General features: G+C 31.1%; 1 protein-coding gene and 1 non-coding gene across 2 annotated transcripts in view; one reads left to right on the forward strand and one right to left on the reverse strand.

The window, feature by feature from the left end:
* ltl (leucine-rich repeat-containing larval translucida) overlaps window positions 1-13,809 on the reverse strand; it is a 56,348-nt gene extending 42,539 nt beyond the window's left edge. Inside the window, exons 1-3 of the mRNA XM_076407238.1 lie at window positions 13,549-13,809; window positions 10,417-10,602; window positions 553-701 (exon numbers count right to left, since the gene is read on the reverse strand). Coding sequence (XP_076263353.1) covers window positions 553-701; window positions 10,417-10,602; window positions 13,549-13,743 — 530 coding nt within the window. The 5' untranslated portion in view covers window positions 13,744-13,809. The remainder of the gene's footprint in view (window positions 1-552; window positions 702-10,416; window positions 10,603-13,548) is intronic.
* Window positions 13,810-18,655: 4,846 nt separating this feature from the next.
* Window positions 18,656-18,762, forward strand: LOC143199226 (U6 spliceosomal RNA). The gene has a single exon (XR_013006398.1). It is a non-coding gene; the product is annotated as a U6 spliceosomal RNA (small nuclear RNA).
* The last annotated feature ends 3,785 nt before the right edge of the window (window positions 18,763-22,547 follow it).

Below are 22,547 nucleotides of genomic sequence, written 5' to 3' on the forward strand. Positions count from 1 at the left end.
CACTAGAATATCAAGGGGCAATATTTTACTTTATCAAGCAACATATTTCATTAATGCTAAATCAAGGGGATATGATTTACGTGTTATATTTAATGTCTTAAACAATAAAAATTTATGTAGATTACAATGTAAAATTATATTATTGGTTTAATGAAAAACGTTTCATATTTTTTCAAAGGTCACAATTGTTCTATCTAATCGGACCTTTTAAATTCAGTGCATTTCTTACCTCTTGTCTAGTTGTAGAAGAAATGTATTTTTTACAAAATGATCGATCGATTCCTAGATCGATCAGCGGAAGTAACGAGTGTTCGATGTGCGCGCCTAGTCTTCCATTTTGATTGTCGGAATCAAAAACAAAAACACGACCGATAAGCCTCCGAATCTCTATTGGGCGCGATAGTTAGGCAACGTCTCCATTTGGCTGATTTGCTTAACGACACCCGATAAACGACAAGGAAAAACAACGTCTAGCTCCCCCACGCTATCTCCACGCCGATACTTAACGTTCGCTTCGTAAATATTGTCCTTCTTAATGTCGTATTTACTTACCCTAAATAGCTATAGTTTAAAATAAGATCCTCGATGGTCGCGTTCAATTCCCTGAAAGATCGGTACTGGAGATCCTGGAGGTTGGACTGGATCAGCTTCAGCGATATCCGATCGGTCGGTTGGAAATGATTGTTCAGGATGGTGACCACCTGCAATGATAGAAAACTAATTAAAATTCAGAAAATTCACGAATATCGAACATATTATAGAGATATTTTGTAAATACAGTATTTTAGTTGTCACAGTCCGTAAGCCGTTGAAATCAAGAGTCATATCTGTGCAGTTGGCCACTTCTAACATTTACATCGGTCTCCATGCATGAATTTATAAGTCACTGAAAAAGGAAAAATCTAATAACAAGCCTTGCACGCGGTTGTACCATATGTATCACGAGGAAGCCTACAACCTACCGTTTGCAACAACATACTTTCTCGGGACACTACACATATTGTTTGCTCATCTATCCAAAAGTAAGTCAAAATCTCTTCATATTCACTAATTCTACACCATTTCATGTACATATGCTATCTCATCAACTATATTAATCTCGTTAAAACTCGGGAACGGCTGGATGGATTTTGGTTTTGTATTAAAATAAAGTTTATACTAAAGCATACTTTGTAAATGTATTTCACGTTATTTTATTATAGTCACAAATTTACAGCATGAGAATACCAAGGAAAAGACGCCCTGACTTTGATTGTCAAAGTCAATCAAATGTATGACGAGTTACTTCACGTGCTAACCGCACTGATGACCAGCTAGAGACAGAAGATGATAATAGTCGTACTGGTATGTCGCGTTAAAGAGTGACTGCAAATTAAGTCGATAGGCTTACAGTGCATGCATATTAAGCACAACAACAATGAGCACAATAAAACTGAAAGACTCCCCAGACGCAGTGCTCCTGTGATCCAGGAACAAGCAGCATTCCACTACCATCTGGTAACGTATTTTATTGCCAACAAATCAGTTACAATTGGGGAAATAACAATAGTTTATTACTGTTGTAAGACATTAAAATAAAGCGGTGAATATACTAGGTTATGTTGTGCCAATTAAAATGTAAAATTACCACAATCAGTAGCTTCAATCTTCTGCTTTCCTGCCCAATAGCTATATTGCTTCAACGTTGCTGTGATTTTATCAACGTTATTTCATGTTTGAAAGCAAAATCTTGGATCATTTCGTGTATCCATTTGATTCCGATGTCATCGTGCAGCTGTTCGATGGTTACGTAGCGATAAGCATTGTTAATTTGTAATTGTAATCCAAATTGGCTTTATGATTCACTGATAAACCAATCTCTTTGATGTTAGGTCAAGTTAAGAGTAACTTCCGACTAACCAGTACAGTTGTTTGATTTTGAGTCTGATCTGCCCTGCTTTTTGTCTAACATGATATTTCCAATTTAACCTTCCATCGAGATATATTCCGAGGTATTTACCTGAATATGCTTGAGGAATCGGGCATCTGTCAAGTAATGTAATTAGGTTTTTATCATTTCGCAGCAATGCAAAATTAACACGGACAGATTCGGAGCTATTAAGCTGTATTTTCCAGTATATTTGTAAACCTCATATTAAAATCAAGGAAGCCATGGAAGAATGCCTAAGAAATAATAAGATATGGCTATAAAACTGAAAAGAACTTTCTCATATAATAATATGAATCTTCAATTTCAAGTAAGAATCTGATACTCGATCCCGATGAACTGACAGAACACACAAACATAGCATAAACATAATAACAAACAAAACATCATACTTCAAAGAAATGTTAAAAAAGATATAATTCAAATTGAGTATTACAGGAAATTAATGTAATCATAACAACAGCAATACATTGCCTTAAGAATTACATTGTTAATGATGTATTATATTGTAGGACAAACGAATATATAAATAAATAAATTAGTAACCTAATTTGGTAATAAACGTTGCTTATAACATACAAATCATAAATTCTTGCAGATTTATTTTATGGGCAATCGGGATGCGTAAATCGATAGGAATTGGACTGACAATCCAACAATGAAACGAACTTTTGTCCAAGAACTACAAACGTTTTTTCATCAGAGCAACAATTTAGTCAAAAGACTCAAAATAGTTTTATATCGTCATCAGACAAAACATCTAACAAAACACCTGCTGGTAAGTACAAGAAGTTAATTCATGAACAATCGACGAACTGGTTAATGTTATTGTTGATGAAAGATAAAGATAGGTAATACGATATTTACCGAATCATATAGTTAGTAATAAACTTAGGTTGAGTTTCGTGTAATTTAAATTAAATTACTTTAATAAACAGTTGCGCAGGGAGGATTTAATTTTTGTTTTATTTTTTTCTTCCAGTTTAGAATTAATGAACATATAGTTTCAATTTTCTTATGCTTTTCAAAACAAATGTATTACTCTAATTTTAAAATATTAATCAAAAATAAATTTTATATCGATGACCTTTTGCCATTTTTCTGGAAAAACCATTATCCAGTCTTTATATATAAATACTCATTATTATTAATTTAGCTACAGATTCGCAATATTTTTATCCTTGGCTCGGATAACATACAACGCTGTCAAAATAAGGTTCTTCGATTGATTACCAATGCCTATCGCTACGTAACCAACGAAGAACTGCACGATGACCTGGAAATCAAATGGATTTGCGAAGTTATCCAAGATTTCGCCATGAAACACGAAAGAAGATTACTAAATCATAATAACGTGGAAGCAATACAACTGCTGGACAGCGCGCAGGATGTCAGGAGATTGAAGCGAACAAAACCATACGAACTTATATAAAGTGTATACTTTTAGTGTAAACTATAGCTATAAGTTACTATAATTTTATAATTGAGGAGTATGTATTAATGTATTTTCTCGAACTCGTCTTGCTTGAGAATTAATCCAAGTACAAATGAAATGTAGTAATAAACTAATTTATAATTAAGATTATACTAAGCGTATCTAATAAAGATGTTATAAAAAATATTTTTCTGAAAATATAATGTGAAGATAACAATAAGAAGAGGTGTAATAATGAAGTCACACTTATAAAAAAATCAGTCATCTAGCATAATATTTAAATTATATAAATTGGTTAACCAAGTCATAATTTCTTAAAAATTCTTTAAAATATTTGTGAACCAAAGTCCCTGGTTAAAATTTAAAATATTTTGACGGCATTAAAATAGCTTTTCAGAGATATAAACAAATCAAGTGGAGGTCGTAAAGGGATAAGCTCTGGACTCTACTGTGATGACGATGCAGTTGTTGATAGTAGAGAGTCGAATGAATAGTTTGGCCTGGTTCAAGCATCCCATGATGAGTAATTCATTTTCAAATCCATTTTCTATCATTAGCATCAGCTTTCTTGGCATCATTGCGCGCACATTATTATCATAAATAATCCACTCTTCATCACCCGTTATCATTTAAAGAATGACTCAATTTCGTTTCTTTTAGAAACTCGGCCCACTGTATCCAAGTATCGAGCTTATTTTATTATCCAGTTGGAAAGTTATAAATGGTTCAAAGCTGTTTTATTTTAGATGCTTAGTTTCGTGAAATAGAATGTAATAGAAAATAGAAAATAAAGGGATGATATATGTCGATATACCTTTCGGTCGACGTTATCAACAAGTGGCTGGCAAAGTCGTAATTTAACTCTAAAATCGAAATTTGCGAGACCAAGACTCAATCAATCAATTGACCAAATCAATTCTGACTCCTAATCACATTTCAGCAATCTGTGTTTTCAAAGCACAAGAACTTGTATTCTATGGTCTATTAGGTTTCAAACACGCTATAGTGTGACTTGTATGGAACGTGGAACAAGTATTACTAAACATATATGACTTTAAAACTTATAAAACAGGTCACTTGAAAAGTCCCCGGCCTACTATATTGAAACACATTTTTTTGGCAAAATTACTTTTTTTTATTCAACATAATCCCCTTCAAGGGTGATACACTGATTATAGCGACCCTCCAACTTTTCGATACCATTTTTGTAGTATGATTTGTCCTTTGCTTCAAAATAGGCCTCGGTTTCGTCGATCACCTCTTCATTCGACGAAAATTTCTTCCCAGCGAGCATTCTTTTGAGATCTGAGAACAGGAAATAGTCGCTGGGGGCCAGATCTGGAGAATACGGTAGATGAGGAAGTAATTCAAAGACCAATTCATGGATTTTTGCCATCGTTTTCACTGAATTGTGACTTAGAAACGAACCCTGAAGACATCCTACCATGTTATTATCGAATTTTACGCTCTTGCCTAAAAAGAATCATAACTACACACAATCACAAACATAATATCGCAGTAATAGAGGAACCCAATCGCCTCGTTCCTTATGTTATTATTTACATATAGAACTTCCACAATAGACCAATGTCATATCAGATAGAAAGTGATCGCCTTGCATTTAAGATAAAATTTTCTTTCGAAGCCTTTCGATACTTCTTTCTATAGCAACATCATCTACTACAAATCCCTTAAGAATAAGTGTCATATTTAATACTGAGATGCTTGCTAATATTTTCTGACCGTGAGCCCAAATATTTGCCGTTTCTTCGTCAAATCAAATTTGATTGAGTAATTAATCAATCATTACAATAAAATTAGGACAACCCAATGAGTTCATAGAATAAAACAACGCTAATGTTCTTGCTTGGTATTAATAAGAAAACAATGATTAATATAAGTAGTCTCCTTGGTTCGATTTTCACCGACATTATTATTTTAGGTTGTGTGAAAAACTCAAATTCACGTTGTTTATTGAACACGTATAGACATTATATTTTTTATTAATAAATAATGTAACTCTTCATCAAAACTGATTTAATGAAACTTATTTCTAATAATTAGGCCAAAATTATTATAATAAAAATCGTATAGAGAAAATTATGGGCTAATTCTAGATTGTTATTTGCTTCTAATAAACTCAGGCGACAAAAACTTTACTTTTGCGATGTAGTTACATAATTTATTAACCAACCAAAACCGAAAAAAATCTTAAATAATATCCCAAACCATTTGTGAATATAAATCGCTTTTTTGATACAGCCCATTTAACCTGCGAAATCTCATTTTTTAAGACAATTCTTGGCTCAATGTTTCTTAATATAATTTAATATCCTTTCTTTATTTTAATATTTTTTAAAATTTTTTTAAATCGCAGAAGATAAGCAACAACCAGCAAAATTAAGCACTATAAACAAACTAATATAAAAAATAGTTAAGCGGCAAATAGACATTTTATAACCCTTTTAAGTGGGATAGTTTGGCACAGAATGTACACACGGATCAAAATGAAGAAGAATTACTTCTGAGTATGTACTCATGAATTTTATTTCTACTAAACAATATTTAAACCGATTAAGTGTAGGTTGTGGTAGTATCATTTTTAATTTCCATAATTTGTTCTCTTTTGTTATATCAATTTACAGCTGATATAAAAACCTATAAATATTTTTAGTGTAACACATTAATCAATAACTCTCAATCTCATCAACATATGAATGAAACTATCTAACTTCTTTCTCTAAACCCAAAGTTTCATGAAAATCTCGTGTGTGGTTTCAAAGTTACAATGGTACTAGTGAACCAAGTTTTGCGACTCTCAAAACAATAGGTTAAAAAACAAGGGCAACATAGAACGAATTGCGTTCTGAAATACTATGCTATCGTCCATACAGTGCAGATATAAACCCAGTAACCACTGGCTGTTTATATTGTAAATACAAATCGATAAAGAAAGCACATTAAAAAATTAGAACGACTATATATATATATATATATATATATATATATATATATATATATATATATATATATATATATGAAGAAGAGTAGCTTAATAAATAAAGTTAAATTTTACCTAAAAGTTGTTGTTTTATTAATTTATGTCTTATTCGTCTGAAGCTTGTTGATACTGTTATGTTACATATTTTATCTATATGTCATAATGAGAGATTAACTGTAGTGAAATTCCCCACTAGAAAATAATTTCTATAAAAGCTGCAATGACAGCTACAAGTTATTTGAGAACAAGATGTTTTTGCCAAAAAGATGGTAAAATAGCGGAGGTGATTAAGCTTCATATACAATATTTTCAATATGCTTACACGCTTTTAACTGATGATGAACAATGACAGTGATAATGAATATATAATAATCTAATAATTTTCGATACACATTATGTTTACTATTTGATCGTGCACGGCATCAATCACCTATAATAAATTATGGTGATGAGAGTAATGATGAGTTTAATGTCAACGATAAAGAACGACCTAGAGGACCAAAGAAATATAAAGATAGTGAATTGCAAGACTTATAGAACGAAAACTAAAAACTTAGAACTCTCAAAAAACTTTCAAACAGATTAGCAGTTCCATCAACTGTTTCCAGATATTTTCATGCGATAGAAAAGATCCCAAAATAGTAAATGGCTATCATATTGACTGAAAATTCGATTTCAAACAGTTTGGGTTTGAACATCGCAGTTTCATTGGCAACAAAGAAATAGTTTTCTCTGGCGTATTATGACCACAGAGAAATAGAGATTTAACTGTATGGGAAATTTTGGGGAAATGTTTCTCGACGTCCAACATATAGATGTTGCTACTTTTAACTTATTACTTGCTTTAATTGCAATGCTAAGAGCCGCCACGAGATCTGATTGGCTCACTTCCTTTCTATGGCGCGTTTATTGTTTATTTATTCTGTGCGTTTCAGTATGACTGACGTAAGGAATAGTACGTTTAGATTTTTATAACATTTAGAGATTAAATTATTAGTTCATTAGTATATATAAGTCGGTAGTACAATCAGTAAAGTGAATTCTCGATCTAGGAAGTGTTGTGTACCCGGATGCACAGATAGTAAGGAAATGCAGAATCTTTTTCCTTCGAAGAAGAATTGGGCTGTCATTAAGAAATGGTTGATAATGTTAAAAATCCCAAACTGAATGGATTAAGTATCAAAGACATTTATGATCGTTACAGCATGTTTTGTTGTTGTAAGTGGGGGTAAGTTTATTCATACATATAATTATCAAATATTTATTTTTTAATTTTAGAAATTAATCCCCTTCTGAAAGAAGCTATGAAAACGGCTATATAATGTTCTTCTGGGGTCAATAGTTACTCAACTCCACTAAAACAATAGCTCCTGAATGCAAACCTATTGGGAGAGGATTAACCGAAATTCAATACACGAGGAATTTTGGTTCTAAGCGACTCAGCACTTAAATACTGCAAAATTTAATGCCCAAGTAAGAACAAATTTGTTAAAAGGTCATTAATTTAAAATATAACTATTACCTTAAAGGGTTCATTTCATTAAAGAAAAAAAAATGTAATTATCCGAATAAATCTATTGGCTTAAGGCTACTAGATCAAGATAGTTTTGCAATTCTTTTTGGATCTATTAAAGCTCATGGATTGACGACTATACATCTTCGGCTAGTATTTTTGAGAGATCATTTGAAGCACTCATCATAAGATAATTTTTTAACTAACGGGGGATAACTCTATAACTTCAATTCCAGATGTTGCTATACGAACAAACAGTCAAGGCAATATCTTATGCCCTAGAAAATTGTTTTATTATACTGTCAGTAGATTTTTGAGCTACCTCCTTTATTTTATCCGGCGATTGCTTCAACATAGGCCTCAGTTTTAGCGATCACCTATTCATTCGACGAGAATTTCTTCCGAGCGATCATTCTTTTAAGATCTGAGATCAGGAAATAGTCATTGGGGGCCAGATCTGGAGAATACAATGCATGAGGATGCAATTCGAAGCCCAATTAATGGCTTTCTGACACGGTGCATTGTCTTGGTGAAGCAGCACTTTCTTTTTCTTCAAATTCGGCCCGTTTTCGGCGATTTCGTCCTTCAAACGGTCCAATAACGCTATGTAATAATCGCTGTTGATGATCCTTCCTTTTTCAAGGTAGTCAATGAAAATTATTCCATGCGCATCCCAAAATACAGACGCCATAACCTTGCCAGCCGACTGTTGCGTCTTCCCACGCTTTGGAGCGGGTTCATCGTGTACAGACCACTCGGATGACCGTCGATTCGACTTCGGAGTGAAATAATGGAGCCATGTTTCATCCATTGTCACATATCGATGCAAAAACTCGGGTTTATTACGCTTGATCATCTTCAAACACTACTCCGAATCATCAACTCGTCGTTGCTTTTGGTCAAAAATGAGCTCGCGCGGCACCCACTTTGCGCAGAGCTATCTCATACCCAAATATTCGTGAATGATATGATGTGCATGTTTAGTTGATATCTCATAGTATCTGCTATTGCATTCAATTTCAATTTACGGTCATTCAAAATCATTTTGTGGATTTTTTAAATGTTTTTGTCTGTAATAACCTCATTTCACCACCTCTAAACTTAGCATACCCATTCTTGATGGTTGATTTTCCTGGGGCAGTGTCCGGAAACCAAGTTTTTGCTTCAACTGTATATTTTCCCTTCAAAAAGCAATATTTTATCAACACGCGAAATTCCTTTTATCCATTCTTTTCACAGTAACAATAGTTGCTTCACTCAAAATGCTATAATTCACAAACTAATGATGCGACATCTGTCAAGTTTATACACGCATCTTTTGAGGGTTAGGGCTAACTAAAAAACGTGTGAATTTAATTCTAGTAACGGCATCTATGTATTAGGCCGGGGACTTTTGAAATTGACCTGTTAGAATATTAGAAATAATAAGGTGCCCTATATACTATTGGATAAAATAGGTACACAGAATTTTAACATGGAATTAATCAAAAGTTTGCCTTCAGTATAAGAAAACAAAATGACAGAAGTGTAGTAGATCTCTAATAGAATATATTGAGATCTTAATAGATTAAATTGATGGCACTAAAGAAATATGAAGAAGGGAAAAGACTGAAGAATTAATTTTGATTTTTTCCAAAGTCCTTTGTTTACGATTTTATATATATATAATATTTATATTTTATAGATATATTAATTTAAGTTTAGATTATATTTATTTCATTTATTGAATGTTATTTAATAATTTTTTTTCAGAAATTAAATTGTTTTTTATTTAAATTTTATTGGTCAATTAAACGTGACGTCAAATGTCTTCACAGCGAAATATTTTTTACAGGTACCTATAATGGAGATTTAAATTGGCCAATCAGATTACTTGAAGTGGGACATCAATGGTCATAAAATTTTGCAACGCATATAAGCTGCTAAAATAGAATAGCACTGTTACTGCAGATATCCATTGAAAATGTCAGAATGACGGGAAAATAAAAAATGGTAGTAAAAAATAATGAAAACTTTTTGATTAATATATATTGTAGCAATTCAATGAAACTGTCTCCTAACCTCTCTAAACCCAATCTCATAGTCCTAACCATCAAACAAGTTTCATGATAATCTGATGTTTGGTTTCAAAGTTACAAATGTATTAGTGAACCAACTTTTGCGATTTTCAAAACAATAGCTTAAAAAACAAGAGCAAAACGGAACGAATTACGTTGTGAAATAGTATGTTATCTTCCATACAGTCCAGATCTAGCTCCAGTAACCACTGGCTGTTTGTATTCTAATTTAAGAAATATTTTCCAAAGGTGAAACCTATTTTCAAAGAAAATATATTGTAACAATTCAATGAATGTCGTTTAGAGTGAAAAATAATATATCTAAGATTATTTATCCACTAGATATTCCACGTACGTTTATATATGGCTCCAAACTTTCTAAACATACTACTTTTATTCCAATTTTAATTCGAACGATCTTTAAAATCTATTTGATTATGAATTTAAAATTACTTGTTCACTCTACTCTATAGATAATGTTACCTGTTCATACGACGGCATCTTCTCGCACTCTATAGCAGGGGTTTTGTGTTTGTTGGTCACGGATGTGCACTTGCAGGGCATGATGTTGGAGTATTTAGGACACTGATAATGCGCTACTATAGCGCCGAAAAGCGCTAGGAACATAATACAGACACCTATCAGTTTTCGATACATTGCGGTCGGATCCTGCAATAAAAAAAAATCTTGAAAATTAATCGTTGGTACCAAACGCCAGTTAACACATCCACAGAAACAACGATGTTTTGACATGAAAATATTTTCGTGTCGTTATTTAACATAAGAAAACGTCAGGTATTTTATATATAAAAATAGAAAAATAACATAATATTGAGGTAAAAATAAAAAATATGAGGTATATAATATCTAGAAAGCTATAAAACTAAAAATAAGTTATTGGTCAACTTACTTACAAAATACAACTTAACAAATAGACGCTGAATTCCAGGAAGTGAATGAAGTATCGAAATATTATTAATAAATGAAAATTCACTAGAATTACAGACCTTTAACATTTTAGATTTCCTTAAATTATCAACAGTCTGTTTTCTCGTTATTTAGTTGGTACTAAAATTAAAAATAAGAATATGAAAACGAGAACTTAAATATACTATATACTGAAAATACAGAGTTCCTTAAAATGTTTTAAATTTAAATGTACTATAGATTCTATAATTGTGATTTCGTTATTAATACGAACCAAATAAACCATATAATAACGTATAGTTATTTATATCAAAGAATGTGTCAACATTTCATGAAACGTATCTTCTTTATACAATTTGTCCTTCTTTATACTTCTTATATAAATTAATTAGTTAATCAGAAATGAAGATATTCGGTCATAACATATACTAAGGAAATGGTTAGGTTTCTATAAGATTTTACCTGAAAATATGATTTATATGTATAAATGAACTATGTATAAAAAAGAAGAGAAAATGCTAAGAAATCTTGATTATACATACAATAGAGTGATCAAACCAAAGAATTTTTACCACTATTCGTTACTTTTCAACAATAAAATATCTAAAATTATCTGTCATCTTTACATATACGATTAAATTAGTTCTGTTAAAAGTTATAAGAACAGGAAAAATACAGTATATCTTATTATAAAAAACAACCAAACCAATGACTTTTATACAGTATTAACCATATTTCCCCTGCAAAATGAAATTATATAAAGAAGCAAGTGTTTTATAAAAAAAAATATCAGCTGTTCTTAATATTTACAATTAAAAGTAGTTATGGAAAAATAGAAAGGAATGTAGAAAAAATAGAAAAAATAATGTACCTACAAATAATATATTTTATAGGCTTCATCATTTTTATTTCAGTCCTTGTAAAATTCAGTCCAAAAAATATACATGTCAATATGTATATGTATTTTCGACACGTCAGCCTCTTGATTTTCAGAAAATATATAGTTTTGTGATTGTTGTAGGATGTAGAGCCCTTCAGTTTCCCTGGTCACATTTACCAAGAAAGATATTTAATTCTTAACAAATATATTTTATTTTTACAGACCTATAATGATCCAATTTAAAATTTAGATATTTATTTTCAAATAAAAATAGAAAAGGACAGCAAATATTTAATCCATATCATGGCCTAGACAACTTTTCACATTATTTCTAAAACAAAATTTAACTAAGGTTATAAAATAAGAAGAAACGATTGTAATATTTAATTTAATTTAAAAATTTATTTTGTTTTTTTACCCAAATATAACGATTCAAATATGCGCTTGTTTTCGCACATTCGGCAATAAGTTAAATTACAAAAAGCTATAAGAATAAAAATAATAGAAAACATCTCATATACAGCAGAATGTATCATTTTTACACGAAATGTTCACTTCACAATATGATTCGAAAAACTACGCTTTATAACCAGCGGGATCTTTATTCACGGTTAAGCAAATATCATTTTTCCAAAGAAATTTTCATCGTAAAACAAAATTCTTAAAACTAAAATTGAACACTTAAGTATTTATTTTAAAATAAAAAAAGAATGGCACAGCAAGCTTAACGAATAAAAAAGAATTGAAAACATCTCATATACAGCAGAATGTATCATCTTTACACAAATTGTTCACTACACAATATGATTCGAAAAACTACGCTTTATAACCAGCGGGACCTTTATTCACGGTTAAGCAAATATCATATTTCCAAAGAAATTTTCATCGTAAAACATAATTCTTAAAACTAAAATTGAACACTTAATTATTTATTTTAAAATAAAAGAAGAATGGCACAGCAAGCTTAACGAATAAAAAAGAATTGAAAACATCTCATATACAGCAGAATGTATCATCTTTACACAAATTGTTCACTACACAATATGATTCGAAAAACTACGCTTTATAACCAGCGGGATCTTTATTCATGGTTAAGAAAATATAATTTTTCCAAAGAAATTTTCATCGTAAAACATAATTCTTAGAATTTATTTAGTAAAAAACTAATTTTAAGAAATATATTTGATTTACAGATCTTTAATGATCCAATTGAATACTTAATTTATTTATTTTCAAATAAAGATGAAAAAGAATAGCAAATATTTTATTTTTAATATTTGATACATGATACGGCCTAGACAAAAAAGTATCAAATTTTCACGTCATTTTCATTGTAAAATTTAACTCATAAAACTTGAAGAAACGATGATAATAATACAGTATAATTTTAAAAATATCTCTTGTTTATTTATCTACATAAAATGATTCAAATATGTACTTATTTTCACACATTCACCAATAAAATGAATTAAAAAAAAGTTAAGAGCAGCAGAATGTATCATCTTGTACAAAAAAAATATTTGCCAACATATAATGATAAAATTTAATCTCTATTAATTTCGAAAATCTATAATATATTGTATTAAGGACACGCATTTAAAGAACAAAAAATTACCAAATATTTGTAAGTGTCATTAATTATTTTGACAACAAAAAAACTTAATAGAGGAAAAAAGTAGTATTTGATTTATTTAATAATAATATTATTTAAATTAACAACAAATATAAATTACATTGCTGTTTTTTCAACCAAAAACTTCAACTTTGCGCCAATGAACTAAATTCGAAAAAAATGAGAGTGCACCTACTTGATGGGGATGGAAACTTGACGATATATGTTTTATTTCGTTCCAAATTAAAAGGAAAATCAAATCACTACAACCGCGATGACTCACGCACAAAATAACAATAATGGAAAATTGTGAATGGGAGAACGCCAATGTCGCCGGCGTGCTCTTCTGAAAATAACCACGTGAATGACGGAAGACGATCGAGCTGGGCATGGACCGCTCGCACGATTGCTACACCACGACTAACCCGTTTCCAACTTTTAACAGTTCGTCGGCAATTGCCACGGCACGACTTTGCCATCGGCGAGGACTTTCTTGTAAGCCTTCGAGGGCTACAGTTGGCTGTTAGCGCCATTGGTTGTAGCAAAAACAAGGAATGCATTTGTAAAACTGATAATCGATTATATTTTCCGAGAAATGTTGCGATATTTTGTTTAAAAAATAGACTTTTTCATACATGTATATGCAATATCCTCCAATATACCACATTCTTTGATTATTTTAACAGAATTGTAACAACCTTTCACAAGATATTTTAATACCCTGAGTAAAAATTGTATAATTAAATATTTTCTTCAAATATAGCAATCAAATCCCAAGAAAACTATAAAACAGAATCACACTGTAAATGTCAAACCAAATAATTAGAGTTATACATTTTTTATACTGTCAAGTTTAGGCAACAATATTAACAATTATATTGATCGGTGTATGAAAAAGTCGTTGAAATTGACATCTCCCACAAGAAATTAACTAATTTGTTGTTTTTGGTCAAATATTTTATAATTATTTAATAACCCAATGGTAACTTACCAATATTTTTTTCTGTAAATCACATTGTCAAGGTATTTTTAATATTTTGGGTAAAAACTGTATTATCCTATATTTTCTTCAATAATTCAAATCAAAATCAACAACAAACACAATATAAAGAAAACTGTAAAACAGAATCAAACTGTAAATGTCAAGCTAACCAAATAATTAGAGTTATACCTTTTTTTTCTGTCAAATCTAGCCAACAACATTAACAATGATATTGATTGATATATGAAATAAACGTTGAAAAAGACAACTCCCGACAAAAAATTAACTAATGTGTTATTTTTGGTCAAATATTTTATAATTCTATAATATCCCAGTGGTAATTTACGTATATTTTTATCTGTAAGTCACATTGCCTATCGACCACAAAATTGACATTCTTACGTTATTAACATAGGGGATATTTCACAAAAATATAAAATAGAAACTAACCTAAAAACCGCAAATTTATCTATATCTTCAAATAATGCTAATATATGAACAGATGCACCTCTGTTATATACATGAAACCACAAAACCAATTCATTGTATACCCAAACATATCATTTTTGGTCTGATTAAGTTATAATATTTGTTATTTACAAACTTACAAATAATATCGACATTAACGTCAAACTATAACTTTCACGCAGATGTTAAATATATTTCGATCGATCGAAACAGTTTTTTTAATGAAAATACTTCTTATCCATTAACATAGTAAAAATAGATCCAATCAAACGTAGAAAGGAATTTGTTTCTGTTTATTCTCATCTCCGCACACATCTATACGAATCCTAAAAATATGCGGTCATTTTAATGTCGAAGATTAGGTTAGATCACATGGTGAGAAAGACGTCAGTGACTACTTGGTCTCGGTGACGTCACGCATCACTTCACCCAAGAATTTCTCCATTGAGTTCAATCATTCTTACGAAAAATGACGTCCATTCCACGGCCTACTACTCAAACAAACGTTCATTTTCGAATGAATTGGAAAATACTGTTTGTGTTTGTGAATTAATTTTCCTAGATTTTTTGGCGTTTATTTAAACACCTGCTAAAAATTGTGTACATTAAAAAAATAATGATAAATCTTCAATTTTCTGCGTATTAAAATTAAAGAATAATGCAATTCTATGTGAAATTAAGTTCAAATGTAAATTTATTGTGCAAAATATAAAGTAGACATAGAAAATCGCTCCAACTAATGATGAAATGACTTTGACATAGGCAAGGTTATCTGTCATTTTGTAACAATTAAAAACCATAATAACACAACACAAAAACATTTGTTTTAATACTATCTTATAGTGTATAGGGGTATGTTTAGTAATATGAATAGAATAAGGTAAAAAAACATAGTATTAGTATTTAGTTATTATATTTGAGTAAAATTTTTAACATTATAACGAACGTTTTGCCAGTATTGTATTCTGAGTCATCTGTCCTATCTGAAAACCATCATCTTGATAAAAATGCGGTTATATGTGATGTTATCTATCATTAAATAGATAATTTACTTTTTTCTCAGATAACCTCAAAACTAATGGTTATCGCGAATGAATTGCAATAAGCGACAATTAATAATGAACCTCCGTTGACTAAAATGACAGTGGCAACAAACCGAACGAGCTTTTAATTTGAACACATATTTAATTAATGATTAACATTAAGTATAACAGTAAATATTTTTTTTCAATTCCAACTGATACCGCAGTGTTGATTTCTTGTAAACAGTTTAATGATATTGCTTTGTTTTGTTTTAGCGATTGTTGTTATATAATAACAACAGATTCCCATTGGTAGCCTTGGGAACTATTTGTATTAAATATATCGTGGATTTACCATGGTGACGTTGACAGTTGTCGCGTACATGTCATTTAACAATAGCTGAAGTATTAGTTGAAAGTAGGAAAATGTGGCGCTAGTGTCGTTTGATATGCTACTTTTTACTGTAACACCATGAGTGTCACGTGATTGCGTTACCTTTTATATGCAATGATATTTTAGTCCTTTCAATAAAACAGCCAATTCACGTCATAGATGACGTCGAATATACTACCAAATGCAGTTTGTAAAATTTTAAATTAGTTTTGAAATCGGAGTAGATTTTTCGGATTTTACCTTCGGGAAAAGAGACGGGATGCTACCTGATGCGTCGTCCCTGTTGCCAAATGCCTATATAATTCTTCAAAATGCTAGTGATAATAATTAGAGCTTATAAACCGGCAAACGTGCCGAACCAAATATTCAATTTGATGCAACAACTTTGCCACATGCTGTCGTCTTAAATATTAATAACGCGCATTGGCTCTTTTATTGGATAGACTATAGTTTCATTTTTTTCTGTCATTTGATTCCTATAAAATGTATCTTGAATAAGAAATATATGGTCTATTCGAAGTTGCTGTGAACATACGTCATTAATATGTTTAATGTATTGCCTACCGCAATTTGTAAATTCGTTTCGGAATCAGATAATATTTCCTTCTCATTTATTCCAGTTAAAAAGAGACCCTATGATGCCTGATAAGTTCGGACATGTAACCGAACCAGCCAGACAGAGTCGTCCGTCTGTCAAACGTATGCAAAATTCTTCAAAACAAAAATAATAAGGGATTATAAACCAGCAAGCGTGTTTTAATGCTTTGCTTGTTTTGATAAATTTCAAATCGCTGCTTATTATTATTCTGATTAAAAATGCCGATGCCAGACAGAACAGATTGCGTCTCTAATCAGTTACTTCGAACAGGAACGAGATAATGTTAAAGATAACATTAAAGAGGTAAGCATCTTTACTGTTAAATATTAAGTTGCTGCGGTTTTTATTGAAAGCATTTTTAGCATGTCGCAGCTGCACTGAATATTAGTATGGGCACGGTCATTAAAATATATCAAAAAATGAAAAATGTAATATTAGATTCATTGAAAAGAAACGGTCCTCATACGAAGCGGGTGACGTAACAAGACCACCTTGATGTTAGCTCTATCAAAGATTAAATATATGAAATGTATTAAAATACTGAATAGTTTTTTCAATACTAACATAATTTAATACAATTATTTCAGAAGAAATTATCCATAGATAATTTGGAGCTATGAGTTATGGTCTTTGAAGCATGTAGAACATCCCTTTGTACACTCTTAGGTAATATAGGATTCAAATGGTGTAAAGATAAGCCACGAAGAGGCTTTCTGACATTGCTTTTAAATTAATACAATTTTTAAAAGCATATAATAAAAATCAAAGAAGACTTGTTTCAATTTGTGTATATAAATGAGACATGAATGTTTCAGAACTAAATGTAAAAATGTAAATATGCTCTCTAATGAAAGTAAAATACATTACTTGGATATAAAATTATTAATTAGGTGGTATAGGCCTCCACGGGATACTACTACATAAAAAAACGCGCCTAGAACTCTACCTCTACTCTAGAACTCTAAGTGTGGAAAAGAGTTAAATGTAAATATAATAAAACAATTCTATTGTATTGTCAAAAAGTTCTATTGTATTGTCAAATATGAAACTTCCTTTAAAATGAAATTATTAATTGCATGCTAATAGAATTCAGTAGTTTTTTTTCCTTTTCTTTTTTAAAGTTTAAGTTTTCTTTTTTATTAAGTTAGTACGTAAAGGAATATGTACATCTCGATCTCGCTTATACTACCGTTCGAATATATAAGCACATATAAAATTAACTGCTCCAAGCAATTATCTCCGTCCTTTCCTCTCTCACAATTTATAAAGGAAATTGTTCGTACATCTTTGTCTGACATCATGAATTGAATAAAACAGTCGAACCGTACATTTGGCTGAAAATAGTAATTAACTATTCTGTATAAAAGAGATTAGAAATCTATTCTATTAAAAGTTTTTGTGAGATGTGAGTGAGTGATCCCTTTGATTTGTAGCTTTAATATCGGTATCCACACCACCGAAGTTTAACTACGAAAGGCCTACAAGTTTATACGTGATGATTCGCTTTCTGATGATTAATATTGCATGGAGCAGTATCTAAAGAAGCTTCCTAGATACGATCAAGTATTAATATCGGTCATGAGTTGAGACACATTGTTTTACCTATTATTTTTCTTTCCCTCTTTTGTTCCTTCGTTTAGTTATTTTCTATTCTACCACACAATTATGTTTTACATCATCTAACTATATCGATCTTGCACACCAGTTTTATTGATCACAGCACAATTCATAACATTTGTCCTTTTGTTTGTACTATTTTTAGTTTATCCATTGTTTTGTAAATCATATTGCGATTGTCCCATACATAATTTCTTGTTTTAGGTCATCTCGAGACAATCTGTATTTGCTTCGGTGATACATATACTAAAATTGGAACGATATAGAGGAGAGTAGCATAGCCCTTGTGCAAGGATAACACTCAAAATCGTGAGGCGTTCTATTTTTAGGCATCTAGACCAACTCGGATGGGACCTAATAGAAAACAATAAGCTTTGGGAGGTGAAAAAAAGGGTTTTATCAGGGCCTTAACACCACCAACATCAGCAGGCGCAATTGAAGCATATTCTCGCGTCTTAGAATTGTCCAATGCAAACTGATCCATGAATTTATAATTAAGTGATGAAGTTCACCGCTGTGCGTTGAATGTGGTTCATCACTAACTGACAAACACATACTAACTGAGCGTGGAAGATACAACTCGTAGAGATGACTTTTCAATTTAGGAGAAACGATGGACCAGTGTCTTCAGCTAAAGAACTTAGATAAGCTGATGAACTTCTTAACTGTTGTAGGATTACTGCCATATATATAATAATATTGTTCAATATCCACAATATAAATATACTCTATACTACACTTTTAATCTTACCCTAGATAATTTATATTTCATGTATTGTATTATTTATATTTTAATTGATGTGAATATAATGTACATTGTATAATTATGAACAGACCCTAAATAGTCCGGGAAGTTGATGGGTCTATAATAAATAAATAAATTGAGATAATCTCTGTATTATTATATGTATTCCTTGACAACATATCTCCTAGATATTTAAAGTTGTTTACGACTCCAATTCCTTGAATTCCAATTTTAGTGTTTTATTACTAATTCTCATTATTTTCACATTGTTAATTTTCAAACCTGCAAAAAAATGGTTGTTCTGATATTAAATATATTTTTCGCTATTTTGCCAATTTAATGATCTTGATACTTTGGGATTTGATTCGAATGTTAATATATATACTTTTTATTATTATTTTTTTTGAATATTTGAATTATTTATTTACTGGTACTTATAAGTTTCCAAAATTTGTATATCAATGTTCCTCACATACCTGGTAATAATTTTTAAATGCTGATGTAGCGATCTTGAGGCATGTCGAATTTTACATCGTGTAATACCTGTCTACAAAATACCCAGAAATATAATCCCAGATGTTGAACACGGGCGAGGTGCCAGAAACGCCAACTAGAACCCGATAACGAATAGCTGGCAACCCCGAGACGTTTATCTGGGATGTTATTGAAGGTTATTTCCATTGATTCAGTGCTCAACCATCGTTTGGTTTAGAAGTGCCACCATCGACTGCTCAAGCCTCGTCTCCAGGTAACACCGCTGCCATCCGTTTTATCTAATTGTATTTTTGACATTTTTTATATAGCCAATAAATAACGGTCACATAATGTAAACAACACTGTTTCATTTCGTTTTACCTCCATTCACCAAGCTACATCATTTACCCTAAACTGATAATACTTTCTGGGTTTTTAAGAAATAGCGTGTGTTAGATTTCAAATTTGGGGCATGGTAGGTGCATTTAGTAAATTTGTTTTACTGTGTTTGCTTTATTTCTAATCTTTAGTCTTTTTATTAAAAAAAACATCATAACGTATTATGAATGAGCAAATTGTCAATCAATACGACACCTTGTTTGTTTATCGTAGTCAAATCATATGAAAATAGGTTTTTTATCCAAAATTTTATATATATTTGAATAAAACAATTTAACATTTTAAATAATTAAAAACCGAAATCAAAATATATAATATACCAGCTACTTACATAATAAACGAATAAGGCAATTTCTACTAACAATATTATAAAACAATCTTGATGGAGTTGCTAAGGTATCTCATCTTGATCTACAGAGTTACTTATAACAGATTTTAAACAAAAATTCACTTAACTTCTTTTTTTACATAATTGTTGAGGTGTGTATATTTTTTCCTCGATGATTTCTAATAAATCCAAAACTAAAATCTAAACTATCTTGGTTAAGTAGCCAATCCGATTTGAACATATTCTGTGTTTATACTCAGGCCAGTATTTTACAGGGTGAAAAATAGGTTAGCTTTCTAAACAACAGTATATGCTTATATATATATATATATATATATATATATATATATATATATATATATATATACAAAATCCCTATGGCTATGATTGTATACATATCGGTAAAAACAATGCAAAGTCAGACACTACACGTGCTTAATTTTTTATTAATTTTTTCAAAAAATTTTTCAAAAGAAAACGATGCCTCATTATTTTGTTTATTGTACACCTGGTAACACGAATATGTTTTATAACGAACTAATTTTGATTTTAATTTAATCACGAAACCACATAAAAATGCTAAAAGCACTGTTATTTACTTCTGCACTCAGAAAATGGCACCCACAATAAAAAACCGCATCATAGAAACGAAATGAACCACTCAAGAACCTTCGCGACTCTTAGCATCGCGACTAAAACAAGTAATAAGTTGAGGACCATTGAGTGACATGTTTTTTACACTTTGTGATTCCACAATCTGCCCTATAAGCAATAAGTATTTCTTATGTCAATATTATATTTACATGGCATGCAGAAAATCACTTCATTAAGCGATCTCCTGTATAAAATATTATCTTAATTAATTAGTCTTATTCTAAAGCTTATTCTAAAGTAGAGATATGTCCAGTAATCAGATCAGGTGGTGTTAGACATTTTAGTTTACGCACTTCACTATCACGTCGCATATTTATCTGATTAGCTAGTACATTGGGATGCACTGACGCTCCTTCAAAGTAATTCACACAAACACGTTGAATTACACTCGTTATAGATTCTAGAGGAATATCGCGTTGTATCACTTTATTTGAAATATAGTACGGAGCATCAACAATTGCACGCAACACTTTATTTTGGCACGGTTGAATGATGGATATATTAGATTTGCTAGCGGTACCCCATAGTTGGATTCCATATCCCCAAAAGGGCTTGAGTATAGACTCATACAGCAACACCTTGTTATCTAATAATAACTTGGATTTGCGCCCTATGAGTCAATACATTTGATATAATTTCAGTCAAAGTTGTTTTCGTTTAGAGAGTATGAGCTTCTTCCAAGTTAGGCGTCGATCTAAGTGCATACCAAGATATTTAACTTGCTCCGCTTGGGGAAGTTGACGATAACTGATATTCACTGGTGGACATGTTCTTCTACGCAGGGTAAACATTACATGGGTGGATTTTGTTTCATTGACTTTAATGCGCCATGTCTTCAACCATAATTGTATTTGCTCCAGATGGGTTTGTATGTTTATTGATGCTGTGACTGGATCTTCAGGGCATGCTAAGATTGCTGAGTCGTCTGCGTATGTTGCCACAATAACTATTTTTGTGGTGGGTATATCGGCCGTATACAGAAGATATAGTACTGGACCCAGTACACTACCTTACGGAACTCCTGAATATATGGGATTTAATTCGGTATGTTCATCGCCCTGATTTACAATAAAATGTCTATCGGTGAGATACGATTTTAGGAACTGATGAGTCCGGATGAGGGAAAAGTTTCTTTAGTTTAACCTGCAAGCCCGTAGGCCATATTTGTCAAAAGCCTGAGATATATCTAGAAAGGCATCCGAACAATATCTTTTGGCATTTAGGTCAGTGTTTATTTTGTTTACAAGTCTGTGCACTTGTTCTATAATCCCATACTTATTGCGAAACCCAAACTGATGTTCTGGAATTATTTTTATTTTTTCTATTATAAAGTTTAGCTTCTTCATGTATAGGTTCTCGAAAACTTTCGAGATTATCGGTAATAAACTTATAGGCCAGTAGCAGACTGACTGGCATTAGTGGCGTTATATGTTATTCTTCAAAATATTAATATTATATAACTACACCCCAGTTAATTTGACCAATCTGGAATCAACTGCTGGATTATAAAATAG

Source organism: Rhynchophorus ferrugineus, unplaced genomic scaffold, assembly GCF_030347505.1.
Source record: "Rhynchophorus ferrugineus isolate W39M unplaced genomic scaffold, kcgeb_rfMv2 rfM6, whole genome shotgun sequence".
NCBI classification, from domain to species: domain Eukaryota; kingdom Metazoa; phylum Arthropoda; class Insecta; order Coleoptera; family Curculionidae; genus Rhynchophorus; species Rhynchophorus ferrugineus.